This window comes from Pyxicephalus adspersus, chromosome 4, assembly GCF_032062135.1.
Source record: "Pyxicephalus adspersus chromosome 4, UCB_Pads_2.0, whole genome shotgun sequence".
NCBI classification, from domain to species: Eukaryota; Metazoa; Chordata; class Amphibia; order Anura; family Pyxicephalidae; genus Pyxicephalus; species Pyxicephalus adspersus.
In genome coordinates, this window is record NC_092861.1 from 104,277,141 (window position 1) to 104,299,407 (window position 22,267).

The window sequence follows — 22,267 nt, forward strand, 5'->3', positions numbered from 1 at the left end:
AGGAGACCACAGAGCGGCAAGGTGACATAGTGTGGAGATGGCAGCACCAGCATCAGGAGACCACAGAGTGGCAAGGTGACATAGTGTGGAGATGGCAGCAGCAGCATGAGGAGACCACAGAGTGGCAAGGTGACATAGTGTGGAGATGGCAGCAGCATCAGGAGACCACAAAGTGACACGGTGACAGAGTGGAGCGGTGGGTGGCAATACCAGTACTCGATGATGAAGCTGGGTGAAAGAAGGAGCACTTGGCACCTGATGTGTGGCATCAGGCGTGTGTGGCAGCATCAGAGTAGTAGCTGAGGCAGGTAGCCAGAAGAAACCGTTCTCTTTTGTCAAGGTTTGGGTCAGGCGGCATGGATCATCTAATCAGATGCATCAGGCATTGGTGGGTGGAAATCCTGGCTGATCCACGCCTGATTCATCTTGACAAAGGTCAGTCTCTATACATTTTGGGTGGACAGGCGAGTTCTTCTTGGGGTAACTATGGCCCCCGCTGCACTAAACACCCGCTCTGATGCCACTCTACTGGCCTGGCAGGACAGCTTTTCCAGGGCAAACTCGGCCAGTTTTGGCCACAAATCCAGTTTGGCTGCCAAGTAGTCCAGCGGATCTTCAATGACGGCTGGCAGGGTGCACTCCAAGTATGCCACCACCTGCTGGTTCAGGTTCTGCTCTATGTCTAGCTGCTGGTCAGTAGTTTCTTCACTATGTGGTTGCAGAAAGCTGCTCATCAGCGACCCTATACTAAGGCTGCTGCTGGTTGAGCTGGTACTGCTCCTGCCACCCCACCCCTACACAACAGCCATGGCAGTGGAACGTGCGTGCAGAGGGCCCCCCTGGTCAGACCTGCGAGAGGATGGACGATGGCGCAGATAGGCAGCGGCCAACTGACTACATAGGATGTCTCTGTAGTAGTTCAGTTTGTCCTCCCTCTCAGCGGGTGTAAAAAAGGCCCCCATTTTGAACCAGTAGCGAGGGTCCAACAAGATGGAAAGCCAGAAGTCATCCCTCTGCCGAATGGTGACAATTCGGCTGTCACTGCGCAAGCAAGTAAGCATGCACCGGGCCATTTCTGCAAGCGATTCGGAGGGACTCCCTGCTTCCATCTCCACTGCATACTGCCACAGTGTGTCTGGGTCCTCTGCCTCTCCTTCCACATCTCCCTCTTGCTCCTCTGGCTGCTCCTGCTCCTCCTCTCCACCCATTTCGCTATACATTGCCTTTGCTCCAATGTCCTCCTCCTCCAGTTCAGCCCCCACAGGGCTCATGTGGCCATGAGATCTAGGCGCCACGTCTCCAGTCCCCTGACCAGCCAGATTTACCAGCATCTGTTCCAGGACATGAAGCAGTGGAATGACGTTGTTCATCCTGTAGTCCTGGTGATTGAGAAATAACGTGGCCTCCTCAAAGGGCCTGAGCAAAGGACAGGTGTCACGCATGAGCTGCCACTGGCTGACATCAAAGTTACAAATGGGAGTACTCCTATCCGCTTGGATAATCAAGAATTCGTTAATGGCCTTTCTCTGTTCCTATAGTCGGTCCAACTAATGGAGGTTGGAATTCCAATGGGTGGAAACGTTGCATATCAGCCTATGTTGGGGGATGCCGTTCTGCCGGCGCAGCTCAAGGAGGTTGTGCTTTGCGGTGTACGAGTGGCTGAAGTGCATGCAAAGTTTCCTGTCCATTTTTTTGATGTCCTGCAGATGGGGGGGGAGACTTCAGGAACCGCTTGACAACCAGATTGAAGACGTGTGCCATGCAGGGTGCATGGCTCAGCCTTCCTTGACGCAGTGCAGACACAATGTTCTACCCTTTGTTGGTCACCATGGTTTCGATTTTGAGTTGTCGCGGAGAAAGCCATGATTCGATCTCTTGATGAATCACACAGAGCAGTTCCTCCCCTGTGTGACTCCGTTCCCCCAGGCAAACCAGGTGCAGAACAGCGTGACACCACCGTGCCCTGCACATGTGGTATGCTGGAGGGGCACTGTGAATTGTCTCTGCAGTGGAGGCTGAGGATACGGTGGAGGATGAGGAGGCAGAGGCGGACGTTGCAGGACCAGTGGCATGAGAACATGGAGGCGGAAGCGGTGTCACTTGGCCAAGTTGCTGGTGTTGCTGTGCAGGAATCACATTCACCCAGTGGGCCAAAAAGGACGCTGCCGTGCACTTTGACAAACACCAACAGGCTCAAGGACTGGCCCACCTTCTGTTCTACATATTTGTGCAGGTCTGGTACTGCCTTTTTCGCAAAGAAATGATGGCTTGGGACACTCCACCTCGGCTCTGCACAAGCCATCAGTTCTCTGAAAGGTGCAGAGTCCATCACTTGGAAAGGGAGGAACTGCAGCACCAGCAACTTGGACAGGAGCACATTCAGCTTTTGCGCCGTTGGATGAGTTCATGCATACTGTTGTCTCTTGGAAATCGCTCCCATGATCGATTGTTGACAGAATGACTGACAAGGAGTAGGAGGAGCAGGAGCATCTGGACCAGATGGAAATGACATACAGCTCCCTTCGGCTGAGGTGGTGGAGCCTTGACTGCCTGAAAGCCGGTGCGTGCCACTGGGTGATGCAGCGGTTGATGTGGCAGGCTGGACCACCACATCTAAGCCAAGGTTCTCCCAGGCCACTTTATGGTGACGCTGCATATGTTGACGTAGGGCCGTGGTGCCAACATTGGCACCCTGGCCACGTTTCACCTTCTGCTCACAAGTTTTACATATGGCCATGTTAACCTCCTCCGGTGGCTTAACAAATAACTGCTACACCGCCGAATAGGTGATTTTCCCCCCAACACTCCGTACTGACTGACTGCTTCCCGGGCAGGTAGGCTACTGCGAAGCATTAGGTCTACCCCGGGCACATTTAGCTCCCGACCTCCCACTGCTGCCACCCTGCTGACTACCAGCCATGCTACCACCTTGCTGGCTCAGCCACTGCCTCACAGTCAAGCTACCTGCCTCTTCTCCTGATGATTCTTCACCCGGCTCCCAAGTGCGATCGGCTTCATCATCATCGAGTAGTGTCTGCACATCACTGATGTCCTCCTCAGCGGTCTCTGGGTCAGGAGCCTGACCGCTCGCAACACCACCTCCCGCGCCACTCTCCTCATCACTACATGCCCGCCTAGCAGAGAAAGCGGCGGATGTCTGCTCCAGATCTTGGCTGGGCAGTAGCTGCTGACTGTCCTCTACTAGCTCATCCTCGCTGTATAGTGGAGCTGAGCCCACAGCTTACAATACTTCTGTGGCTGAGGGAACAGCAAAGGACAGAGGCAAGTTGAGGACAGGTGAGGGCACAGGGTCTGCTTCCAGGCCATGCCAACTATGGGTTGTGCCTGACGAACCCACCGACTGTTGGCTGGGGGTGTCTGATGTAACTTGGGATGAAGTGGATGACCGAGTTAACCAATCAAGAATTGCTGGGTTGCTGGTCAAGACACGACCGCTAGATGACACCGGGAGCTCAGGCCTCTCGCTGCGACTCCTGCTGACACTCCCCCTTACTCTGCTGCAACCTCTGCCTGCGCCAGAAACATTTAGGCCTCTGCCTCTCCTCTGTGCATGGTTAACTGTCTGACATACTTTTACTTGAACTAAATAAATTGAAAGCAAATTAAAACACACCTAAAAGCGAAGAATATATTTTTATTTTTGTACAGAAATAGGCCACTAAACGCTTTTACCACAAATAACTGCAACAGTGAACTGGGTATATACTTTTCTTTTTGTACTCAAATACGTCACTAAATGCGTTCACCACATATAACTGCAGATGTGAACTGAGAATATATTTGTATTTTTGTACTGAAATACGTCACTAAACGCTTTGACCACAAATAACTGCAACAGTGAAGTGCATATATATTTTTCTGGATATATAAACTGATGGAATGACAGAGCTGTATAATGGCTATTTGGATCCCCAAATAATCTTTCCCTGCACTTGTAAATCGCTTGTCTAGCACTGTCCCTAGCGCCTCCTGACGTCTCTCCCTGCACTAAGATGCTGTGAAATGATTCCGCCCTATCCTTTCCCTGCACTTGTAAATCACTTTTCTAGCACTGTCCCTAGCGCCTTCTGACGTCTCTCCCTGCATTAAGATGCTGTGAAATGATTCCTCCCTATCCCTTCCCTGCACTTATAAATCGTTTTTTCAGTTTTTTTTATCACAATGAGGTTTCTCCTAACACTCTCCCTAGCGCCTGCACACATCTCTCCCAGCACTCAGAACACTGTAAAATGTCCTAATCCAAGATGGCTGAGGCTATTTAAAGGGGTGTGACATCACAGGGCTGGATGGCTGCTGATTGGCTGCATGCATGGCATTATGGGTCATCCCGCCTTCCCAGAGTTCCTTGCCCCATGTCCTCACACGTGTAGCCGCCATTTTAGAAAAAATTGTGATTTGTTACCATGAATCGCAAGGAAATTCGGATTCATTGCGAATTGAATTTTTTCTGAAATTCGGATCGAATTTCACTTTGTCAGCTTTGATTCGCTCATCTTTAGTAAATACACAATTCAATTTACAAAGTAGATTTAAAGGCCTACCTAAAGACTTAAAACGCCTTCTTATATGAAAAAAAATTGTAGTCTTTATTCTAACTAACTTCTAATTATACACTGTGTTTCAGGTAACCTTTCGGAAGGATGCAACAACTGTGGAGGTACAGGACGATCATGTTAAAGGTCCACTAAAGGTAATGTTAAAATCTAAAAAAAGTTTTTTATCTTACATTTGGCTGCTGTGTGCACAGTTTGTATCAGTAACATACATGCTGATTATGCAAGGAAATCTAAAGTCAGAATGTCAGTAAACAAACGGTATAGGGTGTGAGACATTATCTGTTTATTTTTTATTTTATTATATGCACAAGCCCCTGATTATGTGACTAAAAAAAAAAAAAAACATATAAAAAAACAAACTACCAAACAGGACTTATACCAAACAATTTTTTCCCATAAGACATAAAAGGAAAATGTTTAATCCGTTCTCATGAAAAAAACCTATTGTTATTGGCATAATATACATTGATGGGGCTGTGTAAAATCATTTAAACACTGCCTAATACTAAAATACATAAATACAAAAGCAATTAGGTGAAATAAATGAAAATTTAACCTCACTTTACCTTGCTGAGAAGAGTTGAGTGCCTACTAGGAAGGTTCTGAGAAGGTAGAAGGAGTAGATTTTATGTAATTCACCGAGAGTTATAGCGCGGGTTGTTTCCTGAATGGTAGCAACTGCTGTGCTAATGTTCATGGGCAGTTGTGGCTTTGTCTCGAGAGAGGTAAATAAGGGTAGCGCGTGGTGTTATGATTCGTTTTGACCCATACAAGTTCTAGCACCAAGGTTGTATACCAAGCAAAGTTTGTATACCAAGCAAATCTTTTGTGTCCAAACAGGACTTATACCAAGTTGGACTTATTCCAAAGCAGACTTATACCGAGGTACCACTGTACTTGTATAGCACTGACATATTATGCAGCCCTTTATTAAGTCCATTGTCTTATCTCTAGCTGTCCCTCAAAGGGGATCACAATCCAATGTGTCTACCCTAATAGTCATATGTCATAAATACAGTCTAAGGATAGTTTTTTAGGAGAAGCCAATTAGCCTGACTGTATGTTTTTGGGATGTGTAAGGAAACCAGAGTGCCTGGAATAAACATGCAAGGGAGAACATGCAAACTCCTTGCAGGTATTTTCCAGCCCGAGATTTGAACCTTGGACCTAGTGCTGCAAATGACAAAGTGCTAACCACTGAGCCAATCGTGCTACCAAACTAAAGCAGTTTGTTGGTTACAAAGGTCATTTGGTGTTGTAACCCATAAAGACCTAAGATATCTTAATTCAGCTGAAGTACCTGCATTTTTGGAATGCGTTACTTGATGGACATTATAGTAAATAAATCTTAAGATAAAACTCAAATTATTTTGTAATGTATCTACTAAATGTACTAATTTCTGCTACATTTATGCTTATGTATTGCTTTTCAGTTTTACTGAGATTTTGAAAATTGAGTTGGAGAAACTGGACATTCTTTTGAAAACAACATTGTATTAAAGAAACATTAAGAAACCTAAGGCAGTGTTTACACATTAGCACCATAAATGCCTATTGAGCTTTCCCTGTCCACCTGATATGCTGCTAGAACCTTAAGAAATACTCATTACTTCTCAAAAAATCCTCAACAAGTGATCAATTAGAATTAGTTATTCTCCGCATTGTTACGAGAAGAGGGGGAACTTGTTTAGCCCTTCAGCAGTTTTGACTCTTTGAATGTCCACACTTGCAAAATAATTTTTGTGTGGCAGAATTGCAGAGTGAGGGGTTTAAGAAGAGTATGTGCACAAATGTTAAGGTGCCCACTTTATATTGTCTGTGTTTTTGTTAGTGTTTACTTCTTACAGAGTTTTATGGAATAATTGCAGCACTAATTGCAGCATAAACTGAGATCTGCGATCACTAATGATGTTGAAAAGGTTTATTGTGGAAATAGGGCCAATTTATACACATTGAAATATATACAAGCATTGTGATAAACCCAGAAATAGCACAACCGAACAACTAACACAATAATATAAAAACACAGGTACCTCAAGCTCAGGCCAGGTAAATAGCGGGTCAGGAACACACTAGTTTTAGAAAAGAATCACGACCAGGAAGTAGACTAAAGAACACAAAAGATTTGACAGACCTCTTTGCTAATAATAATATGTTCTTCCTGAAGGTTACCTGCAGGAAAATCAGAATATAGCAGAACTCATAACATGAGTTACCACTCTGCCCACAGATCATCTGTCCAGCAGCCTGCAACATCCTCAGCTTCCCTTTAGCTGTGCAAAGATGTACCTTTTTTAGCATCCCCTGCACTTTCTCTGAGGCTGTGCTCAGCTGAAGGGTATTTCAGGAAATGCAAGCAGCCAATGAGCAGAGTAGTTCCTGGTTCCAACCTTGTCCTGCTGTTGGCTGCTAGCTGTATTTTTACTTCCCAGATTCCAGGCTCTAGTTGCTGGATCCTCAGTGCATTTCCTGCCTCTCTGCCAGCTAGTCCTTTGTTGGGATTCTCTGTGTTTGACCTCGGCCTATTACCAGACTCTGCTTTCTCCGCTGCCTGTCCTGACCCTGGCATGTTACCTGACTCTGCTTTGTCCACTGCCTGTCTTGACTAGTGTTGATGTTCAAATTCGGGTTGTCCCTATATTCGACCCGAATATGGCTGTTCGAATTCTGGTAGACCCGACCTGAAAAACACGGGATTCGACATTATTTTGTATGTTTTTTTTATTTTAAACTTGTTCTTTTTTTTTATTTTTTACAGGTTATCCGACAATTACATTATGAATCATAATGTCATTGTGGGATTCCTGGACCGTGGGAACTTTGCGGTCACAGCGAATTGAAAGCAGGTGCCTTCAAATAGCTGTAACCGCAGGCAATACAAGGGCAATAGAGGTTGAATGGAGATACTATCTCCATTCATACCTCTACTGCTCTGTGATTGGCTGAGAAATAGGAAACCCTGATGACAGCTCAAGCATCATCAGGGTTTCCCTTTCCTCAGCCAATCAGGGACCAGAGCAATCAGCGGAGCTTTACTATGCTGACAGCTCTGCTCCCCTGATCACTCGTCACAGTGATTTAAAAAGCTTTAAAAAGCCTCAGGTTAAACGCTGGGGAAACAGTTTGTGTAGACTAAAGCTGCATACACACGTCCAATAATTATCGTTAGAAACGACTGACGAACGACCGATGAACAACCGATTGGCCAAAAAAAAGTGACCAAGGACGCCGACGAACGAGGATTGTCGTTAGAAATGAACGAACGCCACGGTGGATCTGATTGGCCGACGATCTTTCACTATCTATCGTGTGTACAGTATCATGTCGTTCAGTGACTGTGCATGTTTCTGCGGTACACTTTCTCCTTTACATGTCCCTCCCTGCATCGTTCAAACGATTGTATCTAGTGTGTGGACGCTGTTGGTGGATTATATTTGAACGATCATATTGTTACAGCATGTACAGAATTATGCACAATATGAATGTTCAAGTATAATCGTGCATAATCGTTGATCGGTCGTAATCGTTCGTTTTCTAACAATAATTATTGGAAGTGTGTACCTAGCTTTAGCCTAAAATTGATTTGACATGTGCTCTTTAATCTTCATGTGAAGTACAGGGGTATGTAATAATGTTATGTATCTTTTTATAATGTATCTTTTTATGTATCCTTTTACAATGTATCTTTTTACAATGTATCTTTTTATGTATCCTTTTATAATGTATCTTTTTATGTATCCTTTTACAATGTATCTTTTTACAATGTATCTTTTTATGTATCCTTTTACAATGTGTCTTTTTACATCTGTTTGGAGGCTGTAGAAGCTCTACACAGTGCTGAAAAAAACCCGAACTTTTCCTCCTATTGACTTTAATGGTGTTCGACTTTGACATTCGACCACCCAAATTTTTTTGCTATATTCCAACGAATAGCTGACGAATCGAATAGTGAGCTATTCGACCAACACTAGTCTTGACCTCGTCCTGTTACCTGACCTTGCCTTGCCTGCCGCCTGCCCTCGGCCTGCTTACCTGACCTTCGGCTTGTCTGCCGCCTGCTCTGTTCATCATTCCGCCTGGAATATACCTTCTGCTCTCATCTGAGTACCTGATCTGTGCTGTCCCTTCACTGGAGGCCTCTGTCCCGCTCGTCCCTGGTGGTTGACATAGCCTGGGGGCCATGATTTGGTGTTCTACTGCAGCAAAGCAGTCCGGTTACCATTGGGGTCGCTGACCCATCATCCCTTGTGGGGTGCTCTGGTGAAGACTGAGAAACACTTAGACTCCGCGCCCCAGGTAATCCCACGTCATTTGCCAAGGGGCGCAGCCCTATCAATGAAGAACTGGAACATTATATCATAAATTAAATTAAAGTAGAAATAATTTTCAGGTAGGCATCCCCTAGAGTGGGTCTTTCTAATGCTAGTCTTTAAGGGTCAGAACCTGGACCATTTCGAATACCTTGATCATGCAAATCTTTCCAGGAAAACATTTTTAGGGAAGCTTTTGTGTTAGGCAATGGACTTAAAGACTTGTTGCACTCTAGTCTCTAGTGAAATGTTGTAAGAGACAACTGGGTCTAATCAATATCTGTATAAAAAAATAGAAAGCAAAGAATGAAAGCTATGGAAAATAAGAGTGAAGTAGGGGAAAGTAATCATAGGTTAAGTGGGAGGAAATAGAAAATGTGGGGGTGGATCCAGTCCTTCCGACTCCTGCAGACCAGTAGTTTGCTGAAAACAATTTATTAAATGATTAAATGTGTGTTTAAAAAAATATATATATATATATATATATATATATATATATATATTTTTTTTTTTTTTTTTTTTTTTTTTTTTTAAGGAAGAAGAGCCAACCCCATAATAGACCAAAATATCAAGAGAAAGGACAAGAGACAGGGTTTTTTTGGCAAATAATACTTGAATATATTTGTTTGCATAGGCCAATGTCTACAATTTTTTAACTACAAATCGTTATAATCACAAATGTGGATACAGTCAGTTAAAATACAGTCATTAGACATCACTGCATGTTACAATGACAGGGGTTTGCCTTGCTTTCTCAACAATCAGTTGTCTGACTAAGTGTTGCAACAGATGTGAATGCTCAAAAGTCTATATGCAGGCGTGTTTCGCCAGTGGGCTTCATCAGGGGATGCATAGAGAGAGTTAGAGCAACTGTTTAACAGAATACGACAATATATATGTATGTATCAATAAGCAGTAAATGTAACATCGCAGTATAAAATAACATAATTAGTCAATAAACAGTAAATGAAACATCGCAGTATAAAAGAACATAATTGGTCAATGATAATGATAATGAAGACACTAATGATATGACTCAGTCCTGCACTGCTTTTGGCTGCTGAGCCTCTCTGCTCACCATCACCAGTGCCTGGTATAGCATTTAGCTGGGCTTATCTGTGCTGGAGAGATTCTGAGTATTTTTCTGTTGCTGACCTTTGCCTGTTCTTGATAATCTGCTTGAACTCAGCCTGGACTGACCTTGCCTGTGACTCTGCTGTGCCTTTTCCTTTGTACCTCATTTGGTGGGCTGAACTTCTGTGTTTGACTTTGGCTTGTTTCTGGATTCCCTGGTAACTCTGTACTGTGTATCTTTGGGCTCCTGGTCAGCTGCCAGCCTATCCCGAGACACCATCTCTTGTGCACTATGTCCTGGGGGCAACCGAGTGCTGGGAGACATACCCAGTCTCTCGAGGGTGAGGGGGGCTGCTATAGGTCAAGACTGCGGTGTCTGGTGTCTGGAGAATACTGGTACTGACCAGGGCCTTACAGTGCCAGTATATTATCTCTAGATTATCTGTGTCATCACATACAAATTAATGTCAATAAAGTTGGAAAAAAGAGCCGAAACTTTTGGAACGTAGGGGCAAATGTGATCTACTACGTTAGAAGGGTTGCAGTACTGCTGAGAGGACCATGTGAAAAAGACATCAACCAAGCCTCGATTTGGTATTCAGAAACAAAATGGCTCCAGAATGATTTGTACTTAGGCAGGGTTTCTGTTAATGTGGTTAAAGATGGAGTTATAAATTAATGAAGATAGTGCAGGAATACCTGGCGTGGTCCACATGTAAAAACCGCTATGAGGACTGAAATCAAATCCTCCACCTTATAAGGGCGTCCTTTGAATAATATGCGCATGCATCAGTCATGACGTCACTGTGCATGTCAATTAAGATTCACTAAGTTCACTTCCACACTACCTTTAGTGCCAGTACCTCACACGTAAACAAGCTGTTTATATGAGAAAAAAAACTTGACGATCCATAGAATTATCTGTGGATTAACAGAGGAGAAGTTTTCCAAACACCCACAGCAGAATCTGCAGCAATGGTGATAGCTCACGGGAGTCCTGAAAACCAGGTCCCCGCTAGCCGTGAGGGGGCGGGCCCAAGGGGAGGGACTGGGCAGAGAGTAATCAATGAGCTGTTATTCATGGATGTTAAAAGGTGTGTTTAGGGGTGCGTCTGTAAAGAAAGAAGTGTTGAATGTGCAGCAATGATATTGACAGTCATACAGTGTAATGTGTGTGGAAAAGAGTTTACAAAGTAGTGCCAGAGAGGGGGAGTTTTTGTGGAATATAGTTGCTTTAAAGAATAGGTTATGTTAGACTTTAGTACAGTAATACAATATTGGACAACAGGTTATATATTGTGTCACAACAGACAAGAAATACTCATCATAGGACTAAATTGTCATAATAATCTTACACTGACGTTCTCATATCAGCTGAATGCTTGTAACAACGGTAACAATGATAGCTCAAAATGAAGATAAACACAAAATTATTTCTGTTAGGTCAAACCAAGGTATAACCAGTAAAAGGTAGTTTTCCATGATTGTATTAATATAAGATTAAGCAAAAAGAAAATCCTAATGAAATATAATGCGGTATAGATTATAAAGAAATACAGTAATATGGTGCTACAAATCTAGTAACCTTATTGGTGAGGGTCATAAACTACAGTGTCAACTGTCTCGTAAGTAAGAAATAATAAATACTGAAAGGGTATGAATAGATGCGAATAAGGACACGGGTTGGTTGGTTAAAGTAACATAGCATCATAGTTGTTGAAAAAAAAAGAAAAAAAAAAGTATGATGAGTGAGTGAAGGTATATTAGTAAAGTATCCATTAGAGAAAGGAATGGTTTGAAACTGATAACATCATTAAGACCAGGTTTGTTGGTTGCTTGGAGATTAGAAATTCATTTGGTTTCACAACATAGACGTTTATTGTCAGTGTCCCCACCTCTTGGGTTTAGGAACACGTATTTTAAAACATAAAAGTTGATAACATTAGGGTTATAGTTGTGCTTTGTACCAATATGGTAACTGAGGGGTGTTGTGATTCTTCCTGAAGTTATAGAATACAAATGCTCATAAATCCTTTTCTTGAATTGTCTCTTGGTTTTACCAATGTAAAACGATCCACAATCACATACAATTAGATAGACTACATATATTGGGTAGTACAGTCTATGTAGGTATTAGGGCGGTGTATCTTCCCATTGGGATGTGGAAAACATAATGATTCTTTACCAATTTGAATTGGGAACATCTTCCACATTGAAAGGTGCCTTTGGTTCTAGATAAGTCATGTTTATTAGTTGCAAAATGACTATGTACTAAGGTGATCTTTCAAGGAAGGTGGTTTTCTGTAAATAATTTGATATTTATCTGTGAGAAACTTGCCCAGTTGGTCATCCATTTGCAATATATGCCAACGTTTTCTGCAGATCCTTTGAATTGTATCATGTTCTGGGTGATATTTGGTAATTATGGCGGTGCCCGGTGGTTTGGGTTTATGTTTATGTGTGTTGTGTCGCCAAAAAGATCAAATCTGGATTTCTTGTAGGCTCTTTGGAAGGACTTCTTTAAAAGTTTTTTTGAATAGCCTCTTGCTAGAAGTCTTAGTTGCAAAGCCTTAGCTTCAAGTGTGAAGTCTTTGTCATTAGAGTAATTTCTGCGTATTCTTGGATATTAGCTGTATGGGATGCTATACTTCAAGGGTTAAGGGTGGCTACTGGTGGCATGTAGGATAGGGTTTCCAGCTATGGTTTTCGATATAGAGTTGTGGAGATCGTATTATCTTCAATAAGGCGCAATAAAAGATCCAGGAATGGTAATTACCTGGTATTCCATTCCATGGTGAATTTTAAATTGAAATTTTTGAATTGTAATGCTAGAAAAAATTCTTGTAAGACGTCTGGAGGGCCTGACCAGAGAATTAAGGCGTCATCAATGTATCTACGCCAGAGTATCAGATGTTCTTTAGTAAGGGATTCTGAAATGTTTCTCTCCCATTCACCAAGATATATATTGGCGTAGGCCGGGGCACATTTAGTGCCCATGGCCACTCCTTGAACCTGTAGGTAGATTGTATTGTCAAAAGTGAAAAAGTTTTTTTCTAAGATGAATCTGAGTAGTGATAGTATGAAGGTGTTCCGCTGGTGTTTGTGCAGGATTTCTCTTTCCAGGCATTTGCTAATCATTTCTTTTCCTTTCTTCTGAGAAATGCTACTATATAGTGCCTCAATGTCATTAGCAACCAGTATGGTGTTAGGCACAGTCAGATTGTTGGCAAGCTTCAAGAGTTCAATAGTATCCTTCAGATACAATGGCAATTGTGTTATTAAGGATCTCAGATACGGGCCTAATAATTCGCTGGTGTTAGTGGTTAGTGAATTGACTCCAGAAACTTTAGGTCAAACCCTAGGGTTTGTGGGAATCTTATGAGTTTTCTGAAAAATATAGAAGGTAACAGTGGGCATTGGATCCAGAGATAGGCCTTTGTTTTTTTTATAAAAAACATTGTTAGTGTTAGCATGCCAAAGTAGTGAGTGAAATTCTTTTTTTATAAGATTCTACTTATTTCTTGTGGATAGGTAGGTACTAGGCTGTGTTGTTAAGAATATCCAAACAGATAGACTTAAAATGTCCTGTATTCACAACTACCACACTCCTTCCTTTGTCAGATGGCTTAATGAAGTTAGTGTTCTTCTTAAGGTTCTGTACAGCATGTTGTACGTCACTGTTGTGAACTTCAGAGTTCCAAGGTTGTTTGAAAATGTGGTACCCAAGATGTCTTTCGTGTCAAAATCCACGAACAATTGGATTTTCAGATAATACAAGATCTGGGGAAAAAATATAGATTTGGGTCCCCTTATATCTATGGAGATTTGTTCCTGATTTTGACCATGGTCAACAGAGAAAAACATGGTGAACAGAGAAAAATTCAAGGCACTAGAGATGCTACTGCAGACTGCGTAAGTAAAACTTGGTGCAAGTAAGGTTTCTGATGGTGACAGACTGGTCATTGTCTGGAGAGTGGCACCTTAAAGTGAGGGAATAGAGGCACCTTCAATCGATGAAGGAATGGCATCTTTATTTATTGTAGAGTTGTGTTCAATGATAGATGTTCTTTTCGGTTCTTGGCCCAATTCTTGGTATTGTGTGGGATGGATGTTCCAGGAAGGGTAAAGAAAGTGTAGTAGAAGGTTGGGTAACAGTAGATGGTATAGGATTTGTTTTGGTCTCTATTCTACGGGTGGCAAATGACAATGTAGGAGGTTCCCATTTATATGCCCTCTTGATGAAGGCCCACTTATCCCATTGAAGTTTTTTTAATCTTTTTTTATGAAGATGTTAGTATTGTATTTTTCAAATTGCTTATTCAAGTCTAGGAATACTGTGTCAATGAGAGATACAGTTTTGGGATTGTAAAGCCTGAATATCCTGTTTTTCAGGACTCCCGTGAGCCACCATCATTGCTGCAGATTCTGCTGTGGGTGTTTGGCAAACTTCTGCTCGACAATCCATATATATACTATGGATTGTCGAACTGTACTGGCACTGAAGGTAGGGTGGTAGTGAACTTAGTGAATCTTAATACACATGCGCAGTGACATCATGACTGATGCACACGCATAATATTCACCTGGATGCCATCTTCCTGCCCTTATAAGGCGGAGGATTTGACTTCAGTTCCCCTGGAGATTTTTACATGCGGACCACGCCAGGTGTTCCTGCACCTCAATAATTTTATAACTCCATCTTGAACAACATTACCCAGGAACCCAGCTTCAGTATAAATCATTCTGGAGCCATTTTGTTTCTAAATCCCAAATCAAGGATTGGTTGATGTCTTTTTCACATGGTTCTCCCAGCAGTACCGTAACCCTTCTACTGTAGTAGATCACGTTCTCCCGTACCTTCCACAATCACCTAGTAAGTTTTTGCTCTTTTTTCCAACTTTTTTAGAGATTAGTTTGTATATGATGACACAGATAATCTAGAGATAATATACTGACACCACTAACTTTGTAAATTACATCTATTCAGATGACCTTTGTGATATCATGGTGCATAAATCTTTAGATCTACTTACATTATACACACAAACAAACCTTTTGGTCATATCATATTAGTGTCTTCATTATCATTGACCAATTATGTTATTTTATACTGCAATGTTACATTTACTGCCTATTGATACATACATGTATATTTTCATATTCTGTTATACAGTTGCTCTGACTCTCTCTATGCATTCCCTGATGAAGCCCACTTGCGAAACGCATAGAGGAATAGAGACTTTTGAGCATCCACATCTGTTGCAACACTTAGTCAGACAACTGATTGTCTAGAAAGCAAGGCAAACCCCTGTCATTGTAACATCCAGGGATGCCTATCCCATGACTGCATTTTAACTGATTGTATCCACATTTGTGATTATAACTATTTGTCGTTAAATAATTGTACACATTGACTTATGCAAACAAATATATTTAAGTATCATATTTATATATATTATTTTTAATATATATTTTTAAAAATAATTAAATGCTTAAAACATTGATTTATAGGTAATTACATACACAATTATTACATAAAAACAAACCCATAAGAGTTCACTCCTATAGACCCCTTTCTTTTTGCCACTAAGAGGTATTTGTACACACTTCTTGTAATATAATTATCTCTCAAAAAAAGGTTTTTGAGCTTGTCAGAAGTTCATGGTTGCAAAAAAAGGAAAATTTTATATTTATAGACTGGATTACTTTTAGAGGGAGCAGAGAGGGAATGAGGGGAGGGCCAGATCTGATCCCCTGCCCTAGACCATTCATTCATTAATCACTAGTCTCTGGATGCAGTCTTTAAGCCAGTTCTCTATGCATTTACAGATTGGCTTTTCTAAGCCTGTTGACCCTAACTTACATATTAACATCCCTGGCAGTCTGAATAATGAGTATTTTTAAATGTAAAAGTGGTATATTTAAACATACTCATTAACTTGAATTTCCCGCCAGGTCCCTCCTACTATCCGCACGGTCCCGCCCTCCAGCCTGAGGTTTACGAGCAGATGTCCGGCAGGCATTTGCTTTCCCTGGCCTTGCGTTTCCAACGTTCACACGCCAAAGACGCAGATGCTGGCCAGGCATGGCTGGAGGACGCTGCTGAAACGTGGGAATTAGGTAGGACTTTAAAACTCCCTGGCAAGACCATCCAAAGTGTGGCTCGGAATTGCCACTTTTGGCACTGAAAATTAACCCCAAGCCACACTCGGGAATACTACCAGGGAGGTTAACAGTCTGTGGGGTACTGTGTTAAATGCTTTAGCAATAATACACTTAGCTTTTCCCCACTAACGTCAGGCGTCTCTCTAGCAGATTCGATTAATTTACTGTGTAGTATGCATCCCCATATTCAACTCCAACCATTATATCTTAACCTCATCACTTGCTCTTTACAAAAGAGACTATAACCAGGAATATTGACAGCCCGGTTATGTGAAGAACAAAGCCAGGATTAAGCAATAATGGCCAGGATTTAGTAATATTGGCATGTGTAGAGGAGCAGGATGTCGGACATATACAGTAATGAGAAAAAGAAAGTATTCGCTCTTTCAATTCCAAGGTATTGTGTATCAGGACAAAATAAAAGAAAAATCATCTGGTCCTTAGAAAGTTTTTAAATTGTATAAATCTAACCTCAGGTGTTCTAAAAAGTATTTAACTCGACATTTAACATCAACATAATAGAAATCCAACATATGATACAATGCCCCTGATTCATCATTGAAATCCGCGATCGCTGGAAGCGCGAAAGTACGCGCGGCCATCGATCGCGGATTACCGCGGTCCGGACTCGAGTATGCGCGTACACCCACCTCACTACCAGCCGGATTCCAGCCTTCACAATAGGGAGCAAGATCGCCAGTAAAAAGCTGTCGGATAAGCGCGGCTCCGTGCGCGAGCTTTTTCAGTTGTTGAATAGCGCGATCGCGCACGATTCCGGATCGCTAATACGAATGCGCGACCGATAATCCGATTTTGCTTGATGAATCAGGGGCAATGGCTCATATGTTTTTTTATGTATTTTAATTGTATTTTTGAATAAATTGACATTTTATGGTTTTATACAAAGTATGTAGTAATGGAAACTATTTTTTAATGCCTTAAAAGTCCCTGAGGTTTGCTTGTATGCACCCTCATTGTTTCTGGGTTTTGTATAAGGAAAAAAGACAAAAGATGGATTTAGGTTTTGGTTTACCTGCTTAGGTTGTCCATTAGAGTGTGGCCATTGTTAGAGATTGTAGATTGATGTAAAAAATGTTGTCAAAAATAGGGTGCCATTGTGGAAGACCATGAAGGCTAAAGCAGACTGAAGACATTTGGAGGGAATTAATGGTTTTTAAATTGGTCCACTAAGACATGGATCAAAGAAGAAAAAGAACAAAGAAGGGTTTTTCGACAAAACTATATTTAAGTGAATATAGTGAATTCTTAATAAGAGATCCATCCCAATGTGTTCTAGACAAATCCCAACTAAATCTATGAATAATCTGGGACTGACCAACATCACAGTATCACATCCATTTTGTATACAATCGCAAACAGTCTTGATACTCGATGCATTTCGCCCAAATTGGGCTTTCACAGGAGTGACTGTGCTTTTACGGTGCGATCTAAAATCGTTTTCAAAATACAAAAATTCTTTAGGCAATTAAAGGTATAATCACTTTTATGTAATTCAGCAGATGCTACAAACCTACCACTGTTTCAAATAAAAATGTAACTGTGTCTAGTACCTTCAAATGAAGATTAATCTAAGTTGAATGAACAGATAAAGTTTAGGTATAGTGCATAGGAATCTACTTTTATCGACCCAAGAGGGAAGGATTTCCGAGGTAGATTGTGACTTTATTTGTAAAATATACTCTAAACCTTTGTATATATAAGAAATCACTGTAAGCAATTACTCAAATATTAAGTGTCAAGCTATATGTATATATACCTCTGATACACACATATACATATCTACGTATTCACACTATATATTATTTCACTATACTGGCAGGTTCTTTTCTTGATATCCAGAATTAGTTCGTCTATAATAAATTGACTGTCCTAATCTATCAAGATATTTATAGTATAGATGCTCAGCTCTCTGTATTATAAAATAAGGGCTAATTAGAATTCAGTTCTAAGTATATTATATATAACATCTTATATTAAAACAAAGTTTACCTGATATTCTATTCATAAACCTGATGCAGTGTCAGGTAAATCCAAACAGTTCAATAGTGATAGCTCTTGCATACCTGGTGTAATCTGTATGTAAAACCATAGGAAATGATACATGTTCATCATTTAGGCCAAAAAAACATGCAACCAACAGCATCAATCACAGCCAGAATTATTCCATAAGTTAGTTACCTGGATATAGTTGCTGTAGAAAAGGTAAGAGGTTAGTTAGGGGGTAAGCCAGCATCAATCAAAGTATCCAGACTGTCCCTTTATCTGAAAAGGTTCACTGTAATATAATGGAAACAGTTCAGTGTAAACCTCACTGCTCAAACAGATCAAGCACATAAAAGAGAAAGAAATGCGGTAGCTTACCTATATTTAGAGACTATGCATGCAGCTTCTTCCAAACTGACAGGGAGGAAATGCACATGTTGAGAGTCCCGGAACCCGCCTCATATACACACAAGTGGCGGCATCCTGGGACTCCCATAATGTCATCACGTCATGGGTCAAGGTGTGACCCAGACCTCATGACTCTGGAAACCTCCACCCTTCTGCCTTCTGCAGCGTGTGGACAGGGTTAGGTCAGTCTGAGTCTAGAGACAGAAGGCGTGTCAGTCATGCCAGCACTGTACGCCCCCTGGGCGCAGCATACTGAGCCACCTGCATGATCCTAGGGCTGGCCATCCACCCACTGAGGCACCACATGCATCGGCAACCTCTGTGGACATAACAGTGAGCTGGTGGCCGTCATCCATGATCAGCTACACCAGAGGATTTGTCACAATAAGTGACTAATCTCTGGTGGGCGGGCACGTTTCCATGCCACGCCTATGGGGTGGGAGAGCTGGAACACTAAGGTTCAGTTCGCACTGTGGCCCTGATTTATCAATCGAATGCGCAACGCAAGGTTGGTCAGCAAGCTCTATTACTGCGAGTCGGGCCCGAGTTCTAGTGAACTGGCCTGCCGGTTTCCTGCAAAAATGAGCAAAGATCTCAAATACGCCAATTAAGGCGATTCATTTTCAGCTGCGTGATTCAGGAGCAGATGTTAAACACAATGGTGAGGTGATAGCAATTGATTAGCGCACACCTGCCCCCTGTTCTGTGCGGATCTCCAGTCCATTTTACAGGTCAGTTTGGATCTCTAATGCTTGATTTTTTTTGTGTAAGTGCTACTTTTTTATGTTACATTCTACTCAATCACAAACTTGCTTCATTTATAGTTACATTTGTTGCACTTGTTGTTTTGATACTTTTTCTTTTGGTTGCAACACTGCAAACTAATTTCTATCAAGCTGGATATATACTAAGTGGCACTTTCTAATTTGTCATCACACATTAATATGACTGTAAAAAAAATGTGAACAAACATTTGTGATCTGATTAAAATTTCATTCTAGTTTGACTTTAGAGAAATTAAATATTTTAGTAAAGGATTATAGGCAAACATGTTATAATACATGTATTAACCCCCTAGCATTCTAATTCTGTCAGTTTTTTGATGCAAAAAGTGATCCTATTTTTTTTTTTGCATAGAAATTTTTGTTTATATTGTGGGCCTGTAATTCTTAGGAATAACTCCCGGGTATGATAATTATATTTATTATATTATAATCTTCAATTATAATAATTTTAAATATTAATTTTAAAAAATAATGAAATAATAGACAACAATGTAATCCTAAAATAAAATATAAAATTAAAAATGTATTTTTATTTTTATTTCATGTTGTGCGGTGTTTTTGTACTGTAAAAACGCATCTCCAGGATGACGCATCCTCCTGGGTGATGCGAGTGGGGATGTCCCGCCCGCCTCACCCCAATGCTGGAGCTGCTGCTCTGCATCTCCAGAGAGATGCAAAGCACAATGCATTGTGCTTGCATTGTGCTTCACATTTCACTGCAGATGTGAGCAGCAATAGCAAATTCCAGGGGTTGAAGTCCTGCATTGTGCTTCGCATCTCACTGCTGAGATCTGACTGCGGAGCGGCGCCCCGGCATCACAGAGGGGCCATTCAATCGATGCTGGAGCGCGGGACAAAGGTAAGGGGGGCTTCCAAAATTACCTCGAGTGTGACTCGGGATTACCGCTAGGGGGGTCAAAATACATTTAAATGTATAGATATACATATGGTTGATTTGCCACCACACAACTCCTCTGTTCATTTTGTGGTAGTGTTATAGGTTTGTTGTCATTGTTCTGTGCTGTCTGATCTTAGCACTATTGTATACAAACACACTTCCACTTGCTGTCCAAAATGGTTGTCAATTAGTTGTCCAGCTGAGTTGCATACTCATTCTAACACACCTGATTGTGATGGAAGGAGGTCCAGGTTGCCAAGCACAACATCAAACCACATTGATTGCCAAGCTCACAAGCAGGGTCAGTCACTCTTGGAAATGAGCAGATGTTGTGTTGTTGCTTAACTTAATGCTTATTAACCACCTGGCCGTTAAGCCCGAGCATGTTCGGGGTAAAAACTTTTGCAATTATCGTTAACCCCGAGTTTTTCTCACCAGGTGGTTAAATGTAAACAAATGTTATATTGCAATCCGATTGTCATACATTGTATGACAATCAGATTACAACTGAAAGGAAATGCTTACCCAGTGTCCGCAGCTACTCTTGCAGCAATAAAAGATTTGCTATTGCTGCTGGCATCTGCAGTGAGATGTCAAGCACAATGCAGAAATCCTGCATTGTGCTGTGCATCTCTCCGGAGATGCCAGCAGCTTCCAGCCTCCATCATCTCTGTCTGTGTCTGTGTCTGTGTTATAAAAACATTTTTTTTTTTTACATGATTGTGTGTTTCAAACTTTTTTTTATATTCAAGATATCTACTAGACCCTTGTTCGGACATATTTCTGTAACTTACAGGTCTAAAATGTAAAAAAAAAATTTAATGAAAAACAGTGTAACGCTTTTGGTACAGAAATCTAGACATCAGTGTAACGCCCAGGTGGTTAAATACTGGAGTGTATGCATTATTTAGGTGTTACACAAAACAAATTGTACTAGTATATCAAACTTCCAGGGCCAAATCCACTTTGTGCCAAACATTTTCTTGCTTTTCCATCCCTTCATGGTGTTTCTGCAGGTTTGAATGGCATTTTAGAACTTGGCCCACTATATATATATTGACTTACTCACCTCAGCTTAGTAGTGGAAGCACATAAAGGTGGATTCCTTCTTTTAACCACAACAATATAACCCATGAATGTTGCTTGTAGCCAAGCCCATGACATCAGAAATCATAGAAACAAATAGGCAATCTTTTCAATTTGAAGCATGTTAAGCAATATGGTCAAAATCCCTCTTTGCCTATTTCTTCCTATAATTTCTCTTTCCTATGTATATGTGTATTCAGGGAAACGAACAGCTTGAAAACAATCACAATTGACTTTTTAAACTGTATGTCCTGGGAGATTGGAAAGGAGATCACATTACAAAACCCCCAAAAAACAAACGACAATATTTTACAAACAACTTTATTGTAAAGAAACATTTGCTAAAAGGTCACATTAAAATATAAAAACACATAAAAACCAAAAAAAAAAAAAAACACACACACAAAAGAAAAAGAACAAAACACATGTAAACCCACACTTCCATGTAAAGCCAAAATAGTTCAAAAATGGCCCAAAAAATATTGCATTCAAAAAATACTTACCAAACCATATGTAATTTTGCCCTATCAAGGGTGGAAAACTGGATTAGAAAATATTTAAGCAGGACAAACATTTCAAAGTGGTAATAAAGGCAGATATTGCAATCAAACAATATGGCCAAAAACACAATAACATAGCATTAACATTGACTTCAAAATTGCAAGATGAACACTTTAAAGTTATATATATTTAAAGTTAAAAAAAAACAGCTATTGTGCTAAAGGGTAAGCAAAGTATCAAATGCAGCCACATAGAATAAATAGGATAACACACAAAACAACAGCCTTCCTGCCCCTCCAAGAAAAAAAAGACAAAAGGAAAAAGCAAGTTAAACGACACCCTTATATATCAAATTTAAGGGCACAGGTGATGAAAATTTGCTTGCAATTAGCACTTGCGCAGTCTGTCAAAATTGGCTGCTTGTTTTTTGCAATTGGACAATCCATAATTATTTATTCA

The 22,267-nt window shown here is 41.1% G+C and overlaps 1 protein-coding gene across 5 annotated transcripts in view; it reads left to right on the plus strand.

The window, feature by feature from the left end:
- Nucleotides 1-22,267, plus strand: part of ARID4B (AT-rich interaction domain 4B) — a 420,630-nt gene that overhangs the window by 76,982 nt on the left and 321,381 nt on the right. For 4 of the 5 annotated variants that reach the window (XM_072409207.1, XM_072409204.1, XM_072409206.1 and 1 more), the window contains exon 4: nucleotides 4,646-4,711. In XM_072409207.1, coding sequence (XP_072265308.1) covers nucleotides 4,646-4,711 — 66 coding nt within the window. Of the gene's footprint in view, nucleotides 1-4,645; nucleotides 4,712-22,267 lie in introns of those variants that run through there. The other variant, XM_072409208.1, reaches the window with a different exon arrangement.